The sequence below is a fragment of the Cyprinus carpio genome, chromosome B8, assembly GCF_018340385.1.
Source record: "Cyprinus carpio isolate SPL01 chromosome B8, ASM1834038v1, whole genome shotgun sequence".
Lineage (NCBI taxonomy): Eukaryota > Metazoa > Chordata > Actinopteri > Cypriniformes > Cyprinidae > Cyprinus > Cyprinus carpio.
Genome location: NC_056604.1, coordinates 14,739,626 through 14,756,481, shown reverse-complemented (window position 1 = coordinate 14,756,481; position 16,856 = coordinate 14,739,626). Strand labels below are relative to the sequence as shown.

The 16,856-nt window shown below is 35.2% G+C and overlaps 1 protein-coding gene across 4 annotated transcripts in view; it reads left to right on the top strand.

Annotated features, from left to right (window-relative positions):
* Window positions 1–15,797, top strand: part of slc20a2 (solute carrier family 20 member 2) — a 39,847-nt gene extending 24,050 nt beyond the window's left edge. For 2 of the 4 annotated variants that reach the window (XM_042729893.1, XM_042729895.1), the window contains 8 exons: window positions 642–727; window positions 2,019–2,115; window positions 2,335–2,454; window positions 4,496–4,705; window positions 4,801–5,410; window positions 6,574–6,759; window positions 10,325–10,409; window positions 15,547–15,797. In XM_042729893.1, coding sequence (XP_042585827.1) covers window positions 642–727; window positions 2,019–2,115; window positions 2,335–2,454; window positions 4,496–4,705; window positions 4,801–5,410; window positions 6,574–6,759; window positions 10,325–10,409; window positions 15,547–15,711 — 1,559 coding nt within the window. In that variant the 3' untranslated portion in view covers window positions 15,712–15,797. Of the gene's footprint in view, window positions 1–641; window positions 728–2,018; window positions 2,116–2,334; window positions 2,455–4,495; window positions 4,706–4,800; window positions 5,411–6,573; window positions 6,764–10,324; window positions 10,410–11,952; window positions 12,038–15,546 lie in introns of those variants that run through there. The other 2 variants (XM_042729894.1, XM_042729896.1) reach the window with 2 other exon arrangements.
* The last annotated feature ends 1,059 nt before the right edge of the window (window positions 15,798–16,856 follow it).

The following is a 16,856-nucleotide window of genomic DNA, read 5'->3' as shown; positions in this document are numbered from 1 at the left end:
TTGGCATCAGTAAGAAAGAAAGAAATTCTTTTATTCAGCAAGTGTGCATTAAATGGATCAAAAGTGATAGTAAGGGGGGTGTGTAATGTTACAAAAGACTTCCAATTAAAATACTGTTCTTTTGAGCTGTATATTCATCAAAACAATCCTGAAAAAATTGTCACAAATATATTAAGCAACAAAACTGTTTTCAACACTGATAATAAATGTTTCTTGAACATCAATTCAGCTTATTAGAATGATTTCTGGAGGATCATGTGACTCTGAAGACTGAAAATTCAGCTTTGCCATCAAAGGAATAAATTACATTTTAAAATACATTGAAATAGAACTTGATTATTTTTAATTGGAATAATATTACACAGTATTTTGTTTTTATTGTATTTTTAATCACATAAATGCAGCCTTGGTGAGCTAAAGAAACTAAAAAATCTTACCAACCCCAAGCATTTGAATGGTAGTGTATGTGTCTGTGTATTGTTCCTCTGGAGTGACATTATCTCATTTTTGTTGTCGATATACTTGTAACAGAGATGTGTAATTTGTTTAACGTTGCCTGTTGGCCTTTGTGCCTCTAGCAGCATAATGCATCATTATATTGGTACGCTATTGATTTAGTAATTGCTGTTTATTTGATGCAGTTGCCTCATGGTTCATCTCCCCTCTGCTGTCTGGTCTCATGTCTGGTCTGCTTTTCTTCATCATCAGATATTTCATTCTTAACAAGGTGAGTCATGGGTCGACTATTACACCTGTCTTTCATCACCTTATTTCAGTGATCTCACTTCAACAAATTTTGACATCAAAATGGGAGAAAAAAAAACAGATCAAAGTGCTCAGACAGGCTTTAAGTGTTTTGCGCTTTTGATTCAGACATCCAATATAAACATCCAAGAGACATTCGCCCAGTCCTTCAGTATACCAGTCCATCACCGGTCCTCATAAGACCTCACATGTTCCCATTATATTTACTGTTTAACATGCATTCAGCTATTTCAAGTAACTGTGCCTGTGGCTGTGTTTATATTGCATGACAATAGCTCATCCGTGATGGCTCAGCAACCGCTGTGTCAACAGCAAAATATAAGGAAATATACAGTAATCCAAAAAGGATGACAAATCATAAAACAGTAACAAAACATAAACATTGTCCATGCTTCTTGCAAGTCTTCTGAAGCCATATAATTGCTTTGTGCATGAATATACAGAAATTAGTGGTCAAACTGATTAATCGCATCTAAAATAAAAGTTTGTGTTCGCATAATATATGTGTGTATGTACTGTATATGTATTAAAGAAATATTTACGTTTTTTTTGTTTGTTTGTTAATGAATGTTACACTGAATGTTTTCTGCTCTGCAAAGCTCTAAAATAGACAAGCTTTTTTTGTTGTTGTTGTCATTTTGTAGCTTTACCCAGCTTTCACTTTGTGGAAAAGAGCAGCTTGGACATTCTGCCTAATATCTCTTTTTGTGTTTCACAATTAAAACAGAGTTGGAATGATATGAGGATGAATAAATGATAATCAAATCTTATTTTGGGAGGTAAACTGTCCCTTTAAGAGAGTATTTAGCCTAAATCAGTGTTGTTACTGCTAAAACTTAAAAGAAAATTAGAAATATTGCCTTAGTAACTCACTGAATTAAATTAAAGCTGAAGTACTAAAATGATTAAAAAGAAAAAAAAAAGCTGAACAGCAATATTAAAAATGTTAATAAAATTAAACACAAAATCACTAAAACTTCGAAATTAAAATGAAGATTGGAAATATAAAAATAAAAGCTCATTCAAAATATGAATAAAATATAATTATATATAAATAAAACTAAACTAAAATAAAATGAAAATGCTATGTCTAAATTATAATCAACAGTTTTTCATTTTTATGCTGGAAAATATTGCATCTACCTTTACCAAAGTATAAATGTAACATTGGATGTGTTTTATCCTTATTCGTGACATCTGTGTGGTGTATACAGTACAGAGTTTAAGCTCTTTCTGTGATCTGTCCATTACAGGATGACCCTGTTCCCAATGGTCTCCGTGCTTTGCCCCTCTTCTATGCGTCAACCATCGGAATCAACGCATTCTCCATCATGTACACTGGAGCTCCCTGTAAGACTATTTTGAATTGATAACAGACGTCCTTGATCAGACATGACTTTGTTGTCACTGAATAAGTGTCACTGAATAGGCCATGTGCACAATATTGTTTTAAGGGTTTCCATCTAAAATAAATTTTCTTTCAAGATTAGTTCACTGGATTGTTTTTAAATCTCACAGTTAAGTGTATTTATGTGTGTGATCGTGTCACGCTCTTTCTTTATATTGCAGTACTGGGCTTGGGGATGCTCCCCGTCTGGGCTATTGCCCTCATTACCTTGGCTGGTGCTCTGGTATGTGCCGTTCTGGTCTGGATTTTTGTTTGCCCCTGGATGAGAAGGAAAATTGCAAGTACGTTCTGTCCTTATCCCTCCCGCAGACTCGTGGCTTTAGGTGTTTTTAATGTCTGCATTAGATCCCTGTGTAACGTTTATCCTAAATTTTCTACTTCTTTTTCCAATTAGGAATCAATTGTCTAAGGACAGTTGTGATTACTAACTGCATTTGCAGAAATTGTGTGATCCATGTGTTTTTGCTCTTGACATCTGGCCATTAAGCTAAATGTTATTTCTAATCTAGCTTTGGAAAAAAATCAAAGATGTGACTCAGCATGAGGCATCTTCACCAGCTCAGGAGGGGAAGGATTTGCCAAACATCTGCTTTGCTCTGCTGGGGCGCTCTGTAATGTAAAGACTATCTTTTGCTGGCTCTGGCTTGTGGGCTCATGTTGTGTTCGAATGACGCTGAGAGAAATGAAAAGCAAATAAACTGAAACTGTTTATTTGAGAACATCACTGTTTTTTCAGATGAGTCTCACGGACCTTGTGCAGTCGATGCACCTTTCTCAGCTGCCCACGTGTTTTGATTGAGAGAAGTGTCTTAATGAAATGAATCACTAATGAAATGTAACGTTAAAGCACTGCTTTCACTCACAGATCAGCGCTTTAAATTGTTGCATGCTTTATTTAATTTGTTTTCAGAACAAGGGTCTATTTCATTGTGCGGTTTCCCATGGGAGACATTCCAGTTGTAGGAATCTGATTTATTTGGCTTTTAGGCTACTGACAAGTGTCAGTTCTATGAGTAATGCTGAAATTAGCATTAAATATGTGGGGCACTAATTTAAAGTGCTTGTTGTTGTTCATTATCACTGCTCAATTTAAAAGAGCCAGTTGTAATCGTACTGATAGCACAGTTTTCACGCATGGATTATCCATGTTTATAAGTGATTATGTTTGCTTGATTATATTATTCTTACTGTAATCTTTTTAATGCTGCTTTTCATATTCAGCTTTTCACCAGTTTCACAAAGCTTGCCTACTTCCCATCATCTGCTTGGCAAATAACATTTATGTTGCTTAGGGATGCACTGATATGAAAATGTAATAAACCAATAAGTGAAAATTCTGTATTATTTTGTTGAAAATGTCACTAACATTGCATGTTTGGGGTAGTGTGTGTATATATATATTTATTTATTTTTTTATTTTTTTATTTTTTGTAGAAAAAAATTAATACTATTATTCAGTGAGGATGCATTAAATCGATTAATTAAAAATGAAAGTAAAGACATTTATAATGTTAAAAAAGATTTTTATATCACATGAATACTGTTCTTTTTACAACTTTCTACTCATCAAAAAACCCTAAAAAATAGATTCACAGTTTCCACCAAAATATTAAGCTTTCAACAAAATGATAAAATATAAGAAATGTTTGTTGAGCATCAAATTGACATACTAGAATGATTTCTGAAGGATCACGTGACTCTGAAGAATGGAGTAATGATACTGAAAATGCAGATTTGCATCACAGGAATAAATTAAATTTTATAATACTGTATATTCAAATAGAAAACATTTTAAATTGTAATATTTTGCAATATTACAGTTTTACTGTACTTTTAATCAAGTAAATGCAGCCTTGATGAGCATTAAAAATGTTTCTTAAAAGCATTAGAAATCCAAAAAACCCCAAACTATTTAAAATTAAACTAAAACCAGTCATTGCTGATTGAGGTGCATTAGTTTATTATATCAAAATGAATTTAATACATCTTAACATTAAAATGTCCAATATGAGAAATTTATATTTAATGTGCTAAAGATTAGATTTAAAAGTGTTAGTACATTTTGTTGCTTTTAAAGATTAACTTTGAGACCATTAGATTACTGCAAAGGTAAAATAATGTAAAAATGTAAAATATACTGAAAATAAGATGATCCTCAATTAAATATCCAATATGGATTGATAGGATAACTAAAAAATAAAATAAAAATAAAATAAAAAATGGTCAATAACCAATATGATACTGATATATCATGTATCCCTTGATCTCTAATATATGATTTTCAGTTCAATGGTTTCCTACTTTTTTTTTCCCCCAAACCAGGTCGGCTGAAGAAAGAGCATGCTCTTTCCCGCATCTCTGATGAGAGTTTGGATAAAATCCCTGAGGAGGAAGAGGAAGCTCCTGTGTTTAAAGAGCTTCCAGGTGCAAAAAGCATCAACGATGCTGTGCTGCCCCTGACAGAGGAGTCCACAGGAGAGCTGAACAGCCTGGCTAATGGAGGCACCGTCCTGCCCCATGGCAGAGTGTATGGTACGTTAAAAGACTTGTTTTGTTTTAAATGGGTACCATCTGATCAGAATATCCTATGCTGACCTCATGTGTTTACTTCATTTTTTTTCTATCAGGTCGCACTAACTCCATGACCAACGGCTGTCTCAAGTCACCCGTGTCCAATGGGGCCTTCAGCTTTGATGGACACATGCGCAGCGACGGCCAGGTCTATCACACCGTTCACAAGGATTCTGGTCTCTACAAGGACCTCCTACACAAGATCCACCTGGGCCGCCTGGAAGACGAGCGCAGCGGCTCGCGTCCCGACAACAGCTACCGTCACCTCCGCCGCAACAACAGCTATACATGTTACACAGCAGCCATCTGTGGCATGCCGGTGCAGCCCCTGATGCGGACGGAGTCCAGCGCCCCTCCTCCGGAGGACAGCGAGAAGCTAGTGGGCGACACTGTCTTTTATTCGAAGAAGCGATTGCGCTATGACAGCTATTCCAGCTACTGTAATGCAGTTGCGGAGGCTGAGATTGAAGCGGAGGAAGGTGATGTGGATGTGAAGTTGGCAGCAGATAAAAGGGAGCCCCGGGTCCCTGTTGAAGCGGTGCTGGAGGAATGTGTTGATGAGGACAAGGAGGAGAAGGACAAGCCGCAAATCTTCCTGCTCTTCCACTTCCTGCAAATCCTCACCGCCTGTTTCGGATCGTTTGCGCATGGTGGGAATGATGTCAGGTATGCCACTTTATTTGTTCGTCTTTTTTTGTTTCTAAACCAAGATTCTTTTTCCTATGACATTTTTTTATTTTTATGTGCAAGTGTTTAGGTATGCTTTTGAGAACCTTTAGTATTTTCTTTTTTAGTATTTTTGTTTTTTAGCATGCTTTGTAATCATCGAGTTTAGAATAAGACCTACTGTAGTATTTGCACCATTTTTTCACATTCCACAGCATTAGTGTGTCCTGAGAACAAGCCCTCAGTTCAGTGTCACGGATCTGGTTCACGGCTCTAGAGATGATCTGGCACATAACCAGACTTCTAAAACTGTTAAGACCAAAGTGAGACGTGGCCATTAGTTTAGGCTAACTTCAGCTGCTTAATGCTTTAACAGTTAAAATCTTTAAATTGGTTTTGTTAGTGACATAATTTGATTATTGTTTGTATTTAGTTTGAAGTTTAAACAAAATTCAAAGTTCTCCCTCAGAAAAAAATAAAGTATAAAAGCTGTCACTAGGGCAGTACCTTTTCAAAACGTACAAATATAGACCATATGTATACCAATATTTGTTATGTACTTTTAGTGATTAACAGTTTTATTGATTCTCAAGCAAATTTCAGAATAGAATACAGTAACTCTGTTCAGATTCAACATTTTACCCCGTCCCATCCTAAACTAATTCCCAACTACAGCTTTGAGGTCACAACTTGGCTATAATTAAATACAATTAAAACATCCTTCAGTATACAATGATGAGAAAATTAATTAAATAAAAACAATAAATAAAATGAATAAATGAAATCCAATCTATAACACCTCAGATTTACACTGTCGCAATCAGTATATTTCTCACACACAACTATTACTGTCCCATTTACAAATAGGTTAAGTACTTGGACCATTTTTTATAGTATAGGTATATGTTTCTCGGGCATCAAATCAGAATATTAGAATGATTTCTGAAGAATCATGTGACACTGAAGACTGGAGTAATAACTGCTGAAACTTCAGCTTTGCCATCGGAGGAAGTTATCTTTTCATTTTCATGATACATTTTGGGGTGAAGTTAAAGTGATAAGTTGATTTAAAGACCAAATGGCTTTATCCCTATACACTTTATATCATAACCTTGTTGTAGTCACTTCCCCTGTGAACATGCTTGTTTTTATCTTTTCTTCAGTAATGCAATTGGTCCTTTGGTGGCCCTGTGGATGATTTATGACCAGGGTGGGGTGATGCAGGATGCGGCCACACCGGTCTGGCTGCTATTCTATGGAGGCATCGGAATCTGTGCCGGACTGTGGGTTTGGGGTCGACGTGTCATTCAAACAATGGGCAAAGACCTCACACCCATCACCCCCTCCAGGTGAGATCAGCCTGTTGGCGGAGAGCATGTTGTTTGTGCATGATAATGGATGCATGTGCTCCTGTTGCATGCAGATGTGATGATTAATCCACAGTAAGAAGTCTTCTTAAGCCCAGTGCACATGTACACTGTACAATTTTGGCAATAATTGTGAATCTCACTGGCATTATAGCATTCAATCTAACAAGCAGCAATTGAAAAAGCCAGAAAAATTGCACAGTGTACAGTGGGCTTAAGATAAGTGGCCTCTTACTGTAAACCCATAACAAAACACACATTTTTTCTCCTTCTTGTTTATTTCTGACAATACAAAAGGTGTCTTTCTTTTTCTGTAGCAAGTGGAAAATTGTAGAAGTGGAGGTTTTTGGTGTAAAAACTGACAGAACTAAAACCTTCAACTTGGTCCTACACCAGTGCTGAGGTGTAATTGTAGACTACAGAAACGGAGCATGTGATTTGGCAGCAGGGTTATAACAGTTTATCTGATATTGAAATCTTGCTAGATTAGTTTATTTTATCGGCTTTTCTCCTCTCTCGTTTGGGTACTTGCCCTCAATCCCTGTTTGTATTACCACCAAAAATTGTGTTAAATGTCACTGTAGAATGACCTTAATTGAAAATTTTAGCACACTTTAGAATCAAGGCAGTTTATAGATACCGGTCACTGTTTTGCCCTCTCAGCTCAGAACTGCCTGGGTTTGCTAAATTTAGCAAGACACTTGTGCACACGGCCTCAGCGACCTTACGTTCTCTTAGTAACAAGACAAACTGTCAAAAACAAATGAGCTCGAGCTGATAATCAGAACAAAGGCTTACCGCCCTATAAAAAGAAATCTCGTCATTTGTTCTGAGAAAGCAAGCTGCAGATCATTTTTTAAGGGATGCTTGTTAGGAAATCATGATTACTAAACTCTGATACACTGAAACGTAACTCAAACACAACTCAAAAATCCAAAACCAAAATTATTTTAAATGAGTCTTTGAAATAACCAAGTAAAAGATTTTAGTGTGATAATATGTTTCTGTTGATGTCTAAGCTCCAAAATTGTAAAAAAATAAATTAAAATAAATTAAATATTGTACTTCAAAATTATTATAATATTGAACTATTATTTATCAATGTGAATCTCACCCCACACAGACTTTTAAGTGGGAACATTACTTTTTTACTGTCAATAATTAATTCATCATCATTTCAACTTTCTCTGGATTCAATTAAACCTGGCACAGTTTTTTTTTTCCATATAAAGTATACCATGGACCACAAAACCAGTCTTAAGTGTCAGTTTTTCAAAATTGAGATTTATACATCATCTGAAAGCTGAATAAAAAAATATATATGGTTTATTAGGATTGGACAGTATTTGGCTGAGATGCAACTATTTGAAAATCTGGAATCTGAGGGTGCAAAAAAAAATTCAATATTGAGAAAGTCGCCTTTAAATTTGTCCAAATGAAGTTCTTAGCAATGCATATTACTAATCAAACACTAAGTTTTGATACATTTACGGTAATAAATTTACAAAATATCTTCATGGAACATGAATGGATCTTTACTTAATATTCTAATGATTTTTGGCATAAAAGAAAAATCGATAATTTTGACCCATACAATGTGTTTTTGGCTATTGGTACAAATATACCCCAGTGACTTAAGACTGGTTTTGTGGTGCAGGGTCACATATGTAAATAGATGGTAAAGTAAGCAGTTGGCTTACATCGAACTATAACTACCCAGAACAATGTATTATAGTGGCAAATTGTAATCAGAAAATATTAAATTATAGTAATAGTGTAGTAAAAAAAAAAAAAAAAAAAAAAAACTCAAACTTTAACAAAAATGAAATTCATGAAAGTTAATTGGATTATTATTTTAAAAAAAAAAATTCTAAAGACAAACTTTTAACAAGATTTAACAAAAATAATTAAATTATTTTTATTTACTGGAACAATTTTCCTTTTTTCGATGTGTGTGCCTGAACAGGGTCACTCTACAATCCTGCATGACAATCAGTCTATAGTAATAAGTGTGCTGCATCAGGTGCCCCTGTTCCCAGTCCCATGCTCTCATATAGCACACAGAAATAACAATCTACATGACCTCAGCATCTGTTAGTTTGCTCATTGGTGTTTGATGTTTGTTTATTTTTTTTTATTTATTTATTTTTTCCATAGGAACAATGTAAGGGAATAGTGAACTCCATGCAGTATACTACTTTATTTTAGGGCTGGACGATATGAGCAAAAATTCATATCTCTGTATTTTTTGGCTGATTTGCAGTACACGGTATATATCTCGGTATTTTGTATTTGGATTAAACAAACAAATAAAGTGAAAGTATCCATGTAAGCATGTGTTATGAGCAAAAAAGGGTTAAAATCACATTACATTCTAACATTGTTACTTTTAAAGCAGAAGTTACATTTACTAAACTAAAAATGGAAAATAATAATAAGGCACAGATTAGTTGAGTAAAAAGGCTATTTTATTACCCCATTAGAGTCACTTTACAGTTAGTGCTATCATACAAATACACTTACTTATAGCTTTAAAATTCTACATGTGTCACATTTATTGTCCAACAACAAATATTTTAGTCAGAGTTACTGCGCTCCTATTTCATTGTGCTCTTGTCTGTTTGGTGCGCATGTGCACGGTGGCACTCGTTCTAAATGAAGTCTGTGTTGTTTAACGGAGAATCGCAAAGCAAAAGCTCATGCACCTCTGACAGCAAAATGGAAATATTTCCATGGCTTTCTGACATTTACAGATGGAGAATATACCTGTGAAATGTAAGTTATGCATTTTAGGAAAACAGCACATCTCAAACACATTAAACAGTGCGAGTAGCGTCTGCAGCACACGCAGCCTTTCTGTCAGAGCATCTGATGGCCAGCGCCACTTTAAACTCAAACTATAAACTATAGGCTGCTATATCTTTTTTTAAAGCCCTTCGTATAAAGCTTGTCACATGTTTAGAACAAATTGTTTTATGCACTTTCTCCTTAGCAGTTCAGTCTGTGTCCTCCCTAGATATTTAATCAAATGCAGTCATATCAAACTAGGGTATATCAATATTATCGATATTGCTTCATAGCGTATCACTTATAAAAATATATTGTTATATCGTACAAACTCGATATACCGCCCAGCCCTAAAACTTGCTTTTTTTTGTGGAAGGTTTGTCTGCCTGTTTTTGCACAGTGCTTATCTTACTCGCATGTTTATGATGTCTGTGTGTGTTTTAAGAGGCCACAGGAGAGTTTTTCAGCACAATCACCATGTTTCCACCTGCATGCATGTACATGTGTCTACCCTATGATACACACTCACACGCACATACTGACACACTTAATAGGCTCAAGAAACCTGTCAACCTTGTCTTTGTCTTACTGCACCACCTTCATGTCCTTGTGGACTTTTTGCATGCCTGTTAAAATGTTTTTGCTCCTCCAGACCTGCATGCTGTACGTGTGCCAGCCTCTCTCAACGGCATGCATTGTCATGATTGGTTGAACTACAGGTGTAACTTATAAAGTTGTGTTTTGTTGCCCTCCCCTGCAGTGGATTCACTATTGAGCTGGCCTCAGCGATCACTGTTGTTTTGGCGTCCAATATCGGACTTCCAATCAGTACGACACACTGCAAGGTAAAGATCGGGTCAGAGCCCAGCTGGCCCCCTTAGGTTATTGTGTGCACGCCACCAGAAAGAGGAGGGAGCCGTCTGATTTTACAGGGAATGAGAGGTGCCCACATCAGCTTTCAGCAAATGATGCTATTTGTTATTGATAAATAATGACATTGATGCACAACAACTTGACACTTTCCACAAATAGGGTGCTGTCCTATTACAATAAACAGACAAATCTCATGTTCTACTCTATTGTTTCTCATAGAGTCAATGGTCTGACGGGTGTTTTGATGTGTCCTGTCTTGCAGGTCTTTACCTTCCTAAACCTTGACTGTAATCAACAGTTAAACTCATACAATCAAATGATATCATTTTATAATTATAATTAATTGTAGAAAAATCTTAATTGCTCAAAAAATGTTAATACAAGTAAATTTGCTAAATTTGTATTATTATTCAGCTCAACCATTCTATCCAGTTACCAAAGTTAAGGTATAAGAATTTTAAGTTAAGTAATTAAGTAGAATTTTTAAATATTTCAGTTCATGTGAAAAAAAAAAAGTTTATTAATAACCATTGTTGTTAATTTAACTAAAACTTTTCAAAAACATATTGAAATAAAGCTGAAATAAAGTAAGTATTAGATAAAAAGAAGAGAAATGTTGCCTTGGCAAATAACTGAAATCAACTGAATTTAAGTTGAAATAGTAAACTTATTAAAACTAAAGTAAAAATGAAAGTTAAATATGAAAAAAAAACTATTAAAAAATTCCAGAAGTGCATAACAAATTGACTTGTGCAAAAATATTAATAATTTAATATTATTTTGAAATGTTACATTTCTATTTAATGAAGCTAAATACATAATTATTACAAAATATTAGTTGTATTAAACAAATTGTTAATTTTTATTGTTAAAATAATAGGGAAATCACATAAATCAGGTTTATGTTAGATATAATTTAGACAAAATAAAAATTTTAGTAATAGGGTTGAAAAAAATCCAAACCTCACAAAGCAAATAGAAAAAGCATATCATATAAAAAGCTGCTTAAAGTACTTGAGGCACATTTCCCTTTTTTCTGAAATTGATAATGACATTTGATGTTGTTGTTTTTTAATCAAGATTACTCTGGCAGGCATCCTAGATTATCTGATCTCAGACATCCAGTTACTGATGTCATTGGCTTTGTCACTGTTTCTGATGGTCATAATGCAACTTGACTGCACACTGATGTCAATCCTGGGACAATGATGCTCTCATCAAGGATAAGACAGCACTCTCAAACCCTTCAGAAATGAAGATGAGCGCTCCCTCCTCTTCTCTCAGACGTGGCCTTGTACATACAGGATGAAATAACTCTCTTCTCTTCACAGATCTGTGTTTAAGTGATGCTTCACTACATCATCTTTGTCCCCCTCCTCATCTATCTCATAGCATGTTGCTGTGTATTTGTCTGCGTTTGCTCGGGCCGCTGGTGTCTTGCTCCATGCTATGTGTGTCTCTTACGTTTTATCTGTTGTGTTTGTCTTTGTCTTGTCATTTGTCGTCTTTTCACAGTGGATTTTGCATTGAAGTAATGAGCGCTCTAACAGTGCTCGTTGCCTCAAATGTGGGCGTTCCTATAAGCTCCACCCACTGCAAGGTATTGGTATAGTAGTGAAGCTTTGGTAGTGCTAAACTCCACCCCATAGCTTCACTAGCGTAATCACCCAACAGCCAATCAGTGCTCACCTCTGCAAACATGTAACTCCATGATTGCAGCTTTGATTCACTTATGATTCATTCTTTTTTCATCTGCTTAGTTGTTTTAAAGATAATGCATTAATTTAAGTAAGTGAGCTTTTAAAAAATACTGTGCAGTGCATACATTGTAGTCCAGACGCTAAACATGTTAACCAAATCATGCCACTTGCAGTGATTCCATTTAAAAGTAGGTAATTTCTCCTGATTAGCGTAGGTCAGCAGCCTGAACTGTTCACACTAACCTAATACTTGAAAGAAATGAGTCCAGCAAACTCATCCAGTCCAAAAAAATCAATACAAAAGCCTGTTTACTTTTTGTCGCTACACATTCCTGGAGCACAAATGAGCTGACCTCTATTTATTCTCTATTCTCTTGCGTGTGCTTTGTGATGTTTTAGTAGAGGGTTTGGGATGCTTTGTGATACAAGGGCAGTCAAGGGCTTAATGCATGTTTGGCTTCAGACTGATACCTCATTCAACTTCATGACCTCTATTCAGATGTATAAATCTTTCTAGTGCTTTAAAACCTGGATTGAGGTGAAAGGTAGAGGGCATGAGGTTCAGTTTGAATTGGGGCTGTCAAGCTAACATGGTAAATTGGTGTGGTTTAAAAAGAATAACACAAAATAATGTTATATATATTATTTTATATAATTTTATAAGTGGCTTTTTTTTTAAAGACGCTCACGACAGATGATGGAATGTATCATTTGCACGTGCTTTTGAGTCTTACAATTTTAAACATTCAATTGCTCAATTTAGTACTTGTGCACTCTGTGACTGCGAGACCCTTTCTGTGAAGCGCACGCAAATAGAGAACGCATCTGAGAGTGTGCGCCTTTGCACGTAAATGGCCAAATACATACAAAAATATGTCAAAGTGCCTGTCTTGATTAGTATTCATGTAAACAGTCGATTTATACTAAACATTGTCGGTATACAGGCTAAGTTAATGTTAACAGTTAAGATAAACAAAACTTTGTGTAACAGTTATATCCGTGCATGAGATCTTAATGAGACAGCAACCTAAATAAACCTGCTGCTCTGTCATTAATGTTTATTTATACATTGAAAACTAACCAGTGTTATTATAAAGTTAAATAGATTATTCTGTTTCTGTGGTATTTCTGTACCTGAATATTACTGTTAAATCTACCTGAAAAACGTAAAGCAGTTCATTTTAGTTGTTATGTTATTGTATTTGTTTGTGCCATTGCTTGTCATTAATCTATTCCTATTTTATTACTGATTGTTTAGTTGTCCTTTTTAGTTCAAATAAATTCAATTCAGAGTTTGAAATTTTTTTTTAAGTATCTACCTCGCAATATAAATATGTATCAACATTATAAATTGTAAAACACAAATACACTGGGTGAAGAAAAACATTTAGGTTGGATGATTGTAGTTTAAAAATATGTCTAAAAAATACCCTAACTCCCCCCTTCAAATTAAAAAACCCCCCCCCCATAAGAGCCACGTAAAGGGGGAATTCCCCCCCCCCCCATTTTCCAAAATGAAATTCAAGCCCTGATATATATATAGATATTTATAAAATTTGGTCCCAAACTGGCTTTAAATACTTTTATTAATTTTAGTGTTTTACAATTTTTTTTTAAATGTAGAATTACTGTAGAAATTTAGTAATTCTACTTTAATTACTACTTTGGTAAATAAAGTTTAAGTTTAGATTTTCATCTAATGTTTGTATTTTATTTTAGCTTTATTTCAAAAATGAAAATATTTTTAATAGTTTTAGTTTTAAGTTAACAACAACACTGCTAATGACTGACGGCTTAGTTTAGGCTAATTTTCAACCCTGTTGCCCATTAAAGCGTAAAATTTTTTTTAATGTTTCCTATTTTTAAGTTTTGTTTTTAATCATGTTTAATTTATGTTTTTCCCATCAAAATATGGAAAGTACACAAATAAGCAAATGTTGGTAAACAGGGTTGCATTCAAGGCTTTTGTCTGCTATAATAATGTAATGAATTGTCTTACATTGGGGACTTTTCTGGTGAAATATTGATTTGATTAATTCACCCGCATATCTGCAAATAATTCATAATTTGTAATCAGTTGACAGCCCTAGTTTGGGTGTTAGTTATCAGCATTACTATTGCGAGCATGTCATGTCTTTGTGTCCCAGCATCCAAAATATGAATTGGCAGGCCGTTAATGTTCCAATGAGCTTTGTCCAGTAAAGCCACTCATAAAATGGGAACATTGCAGCAATGGAGGAGTCACATCTTCATCAGGTTTATGTTGATTACAGCCTCAAAAAATAGATCTTGTTTGCTAAACAAACTCACAGAAAGGTCAGAATGTTTGTCTTGATTTCATGGATTAGTCATGGCTCAAGCATCTTACATGATGTCTGAGTAGATCAAGGGGGTTAAATCATTGGAGAATTAAAGGCCTGAAGTCTTTTATTCTCTGTTGTTGACTTTGGGTTGACTTTTGCTCCAGAATTAGCCCCCCCGTGACGGAGGCTTCGGTTACACTGACCGTATAAGAAGAGCCAGATCGCTCTTGTATCTAGAACAGCACCTGTCACCAGAACCCCTGAGTCACACAGCATGTATGGAAATGTTACTCCTCCTGCTGCCCTGTGTTAGGCAGGACGTGACATGACTTTGCCTCTCAAGCTAAAGGAGAACATGACTAATGCGGTGCAGGATAATGGTTTTGTTAAAAGCACTGGACATACTACACCTTAACTATATCCTTCTTCAGTGTGCAGACAACGATGACCCAGATTTTATAAGGAAAAGAACGCTTGATTTCAAACCTTGCAGTACTTTGTGTTCTCTGACTAACCCCTCCCCAGATGTTTGCACAATTTATCAAATCCATGTATTTTGTTATTTCATGACTAACCCCTCCCCAGATGTTTGCACAATTTATCAAATCCATGTATTTTGTTATTTCAGTAGAGATATTATGCTCACGACCCTATGAAATCAAAATTCGGATATGCCTATGTCTGTTAGCTTCGAGCCCATGTAGATTTTAGTTTAGCCCACAATTTTGTTTAGTTAAATGCTCTCTTGGGTGATTTATCAAATATGTCCAGTATATTCCCTAAATATTTGCAGTGGTGATTTAGAAAAATTAAGAAACATGTCAGTCGTCCTCCTACCACCTACTGATATGAATATCTGCAATGATTTTAAAAAAAGAAACATGGTGAATATTGCAATGACTTCCTGCTTCAACAGAAGATTGAAGCAGGACAGAAACCTATGCTTGTGATTTCATGGGGTCGTAAAAAAACCTTTATAGGGATAACAAAATACATTCCATAAAGATTGTATCCCTAGTTCCACCCTGAAAAATGAAATCCACATTTTATTGTGTGCATATTTTTGTATGTTGCTACTGCTGATTTAGCCTTTGCTGTTGGTGCAGGTGGGCTCAGTGGTGGCGGTGGGCTGGATCCGCTCCAAGAAGGCTGTGGACTGGCGTCTCTTCCGGAACATCTTCCTGGCCTGGTTTGTGACCGTCCCTGTAGCAGGCCTCTTCAGCGCTGCTGTCATGGCCCTGTTTGTCTACGGCATACTGCCTTACGTTTGAGGTGGAAAATGGGGAAGAGAGGGAGGTATAGGAAGGTAATGACGAAAAAATAAAACCGAGACACAGACAGAAAAAAAAAATCAAGATATAAGATGTAAGCCAGAAGGTGTGGAGAGTCTTCAAATGCTGCCTGGAAAAGCATCCAGAATCCTTTGACTTAAATAACCTTAATCTTGTCAAGAGTATTTATTTCCGTTTCATTTTTCTATTGTTTTGTTGACGTGTTACCATGAACCGTAAAATCTTTGACTCGTGATTTCAAATGGTACATTTTCAAAGTTCCAAAAAATAGCTCTCGTACATTTGTGGTCCTACGTGTTCGAAGGAGTAAACAGATGGAGAACAAAAAAAAAAAATCCATACATGAAGAATGGGACGCGAAAATTGGTTTTATGGCACAATTCAAAGTATATTGGCACAAAATATAGCTACTAACTACTCTTGGGCCTCTAAATGTAATGTTTTCAAATGTATCATGTGTGGCTTTATTCCCATTCACTGAAACATCAAACCTCTACATAAATGACACTGAGAAGCATTCTGCTGTTTAAAACCTACATTAGCTGCATTGCTAAAATCATACCTCAGTCATCAACCCTCTATGCCACATAAAAGACAAGTGATAAAACTGTGCTATCTCATAATACGTAAAATATTATAAGATGAATCATTTTTGTAGTGGTTAATGTGTATGAATTCCCTGTTCTTTTATCGTTGTATTTATTTTTAGACATGTTACCATTCATACCTTTTTAAAAACACTAGAGGTGTGAATACTAAATCATATTTTGAACTATGTATGCTACTATAATTTCTACTGTGTATATATTCAGCTATGGATTTTAGATTTTGAGTTTTGTCTTATTTCGTGGTCTTATATTTTTACATTTAAGGAGACTTTAGACCAGGTTTGGTAGTTGCATGAAAAGTATGCTTTCCAAGCATATGGAAAAATATCAAATATTAAAAAAATGATTTTACTTTATGACAAGACACTACATCCATAATCCTGTCAGAGTACATCAAAAATAATTCTCCCTTTGCCTACCCTAAAAGATCCTCATATCAGTGAAAACTAAAGCATTTTCCATCATTTAAAGATATAGATATTAAATGAGGAGCTGGCTAGGAGTCATATCTGAGGT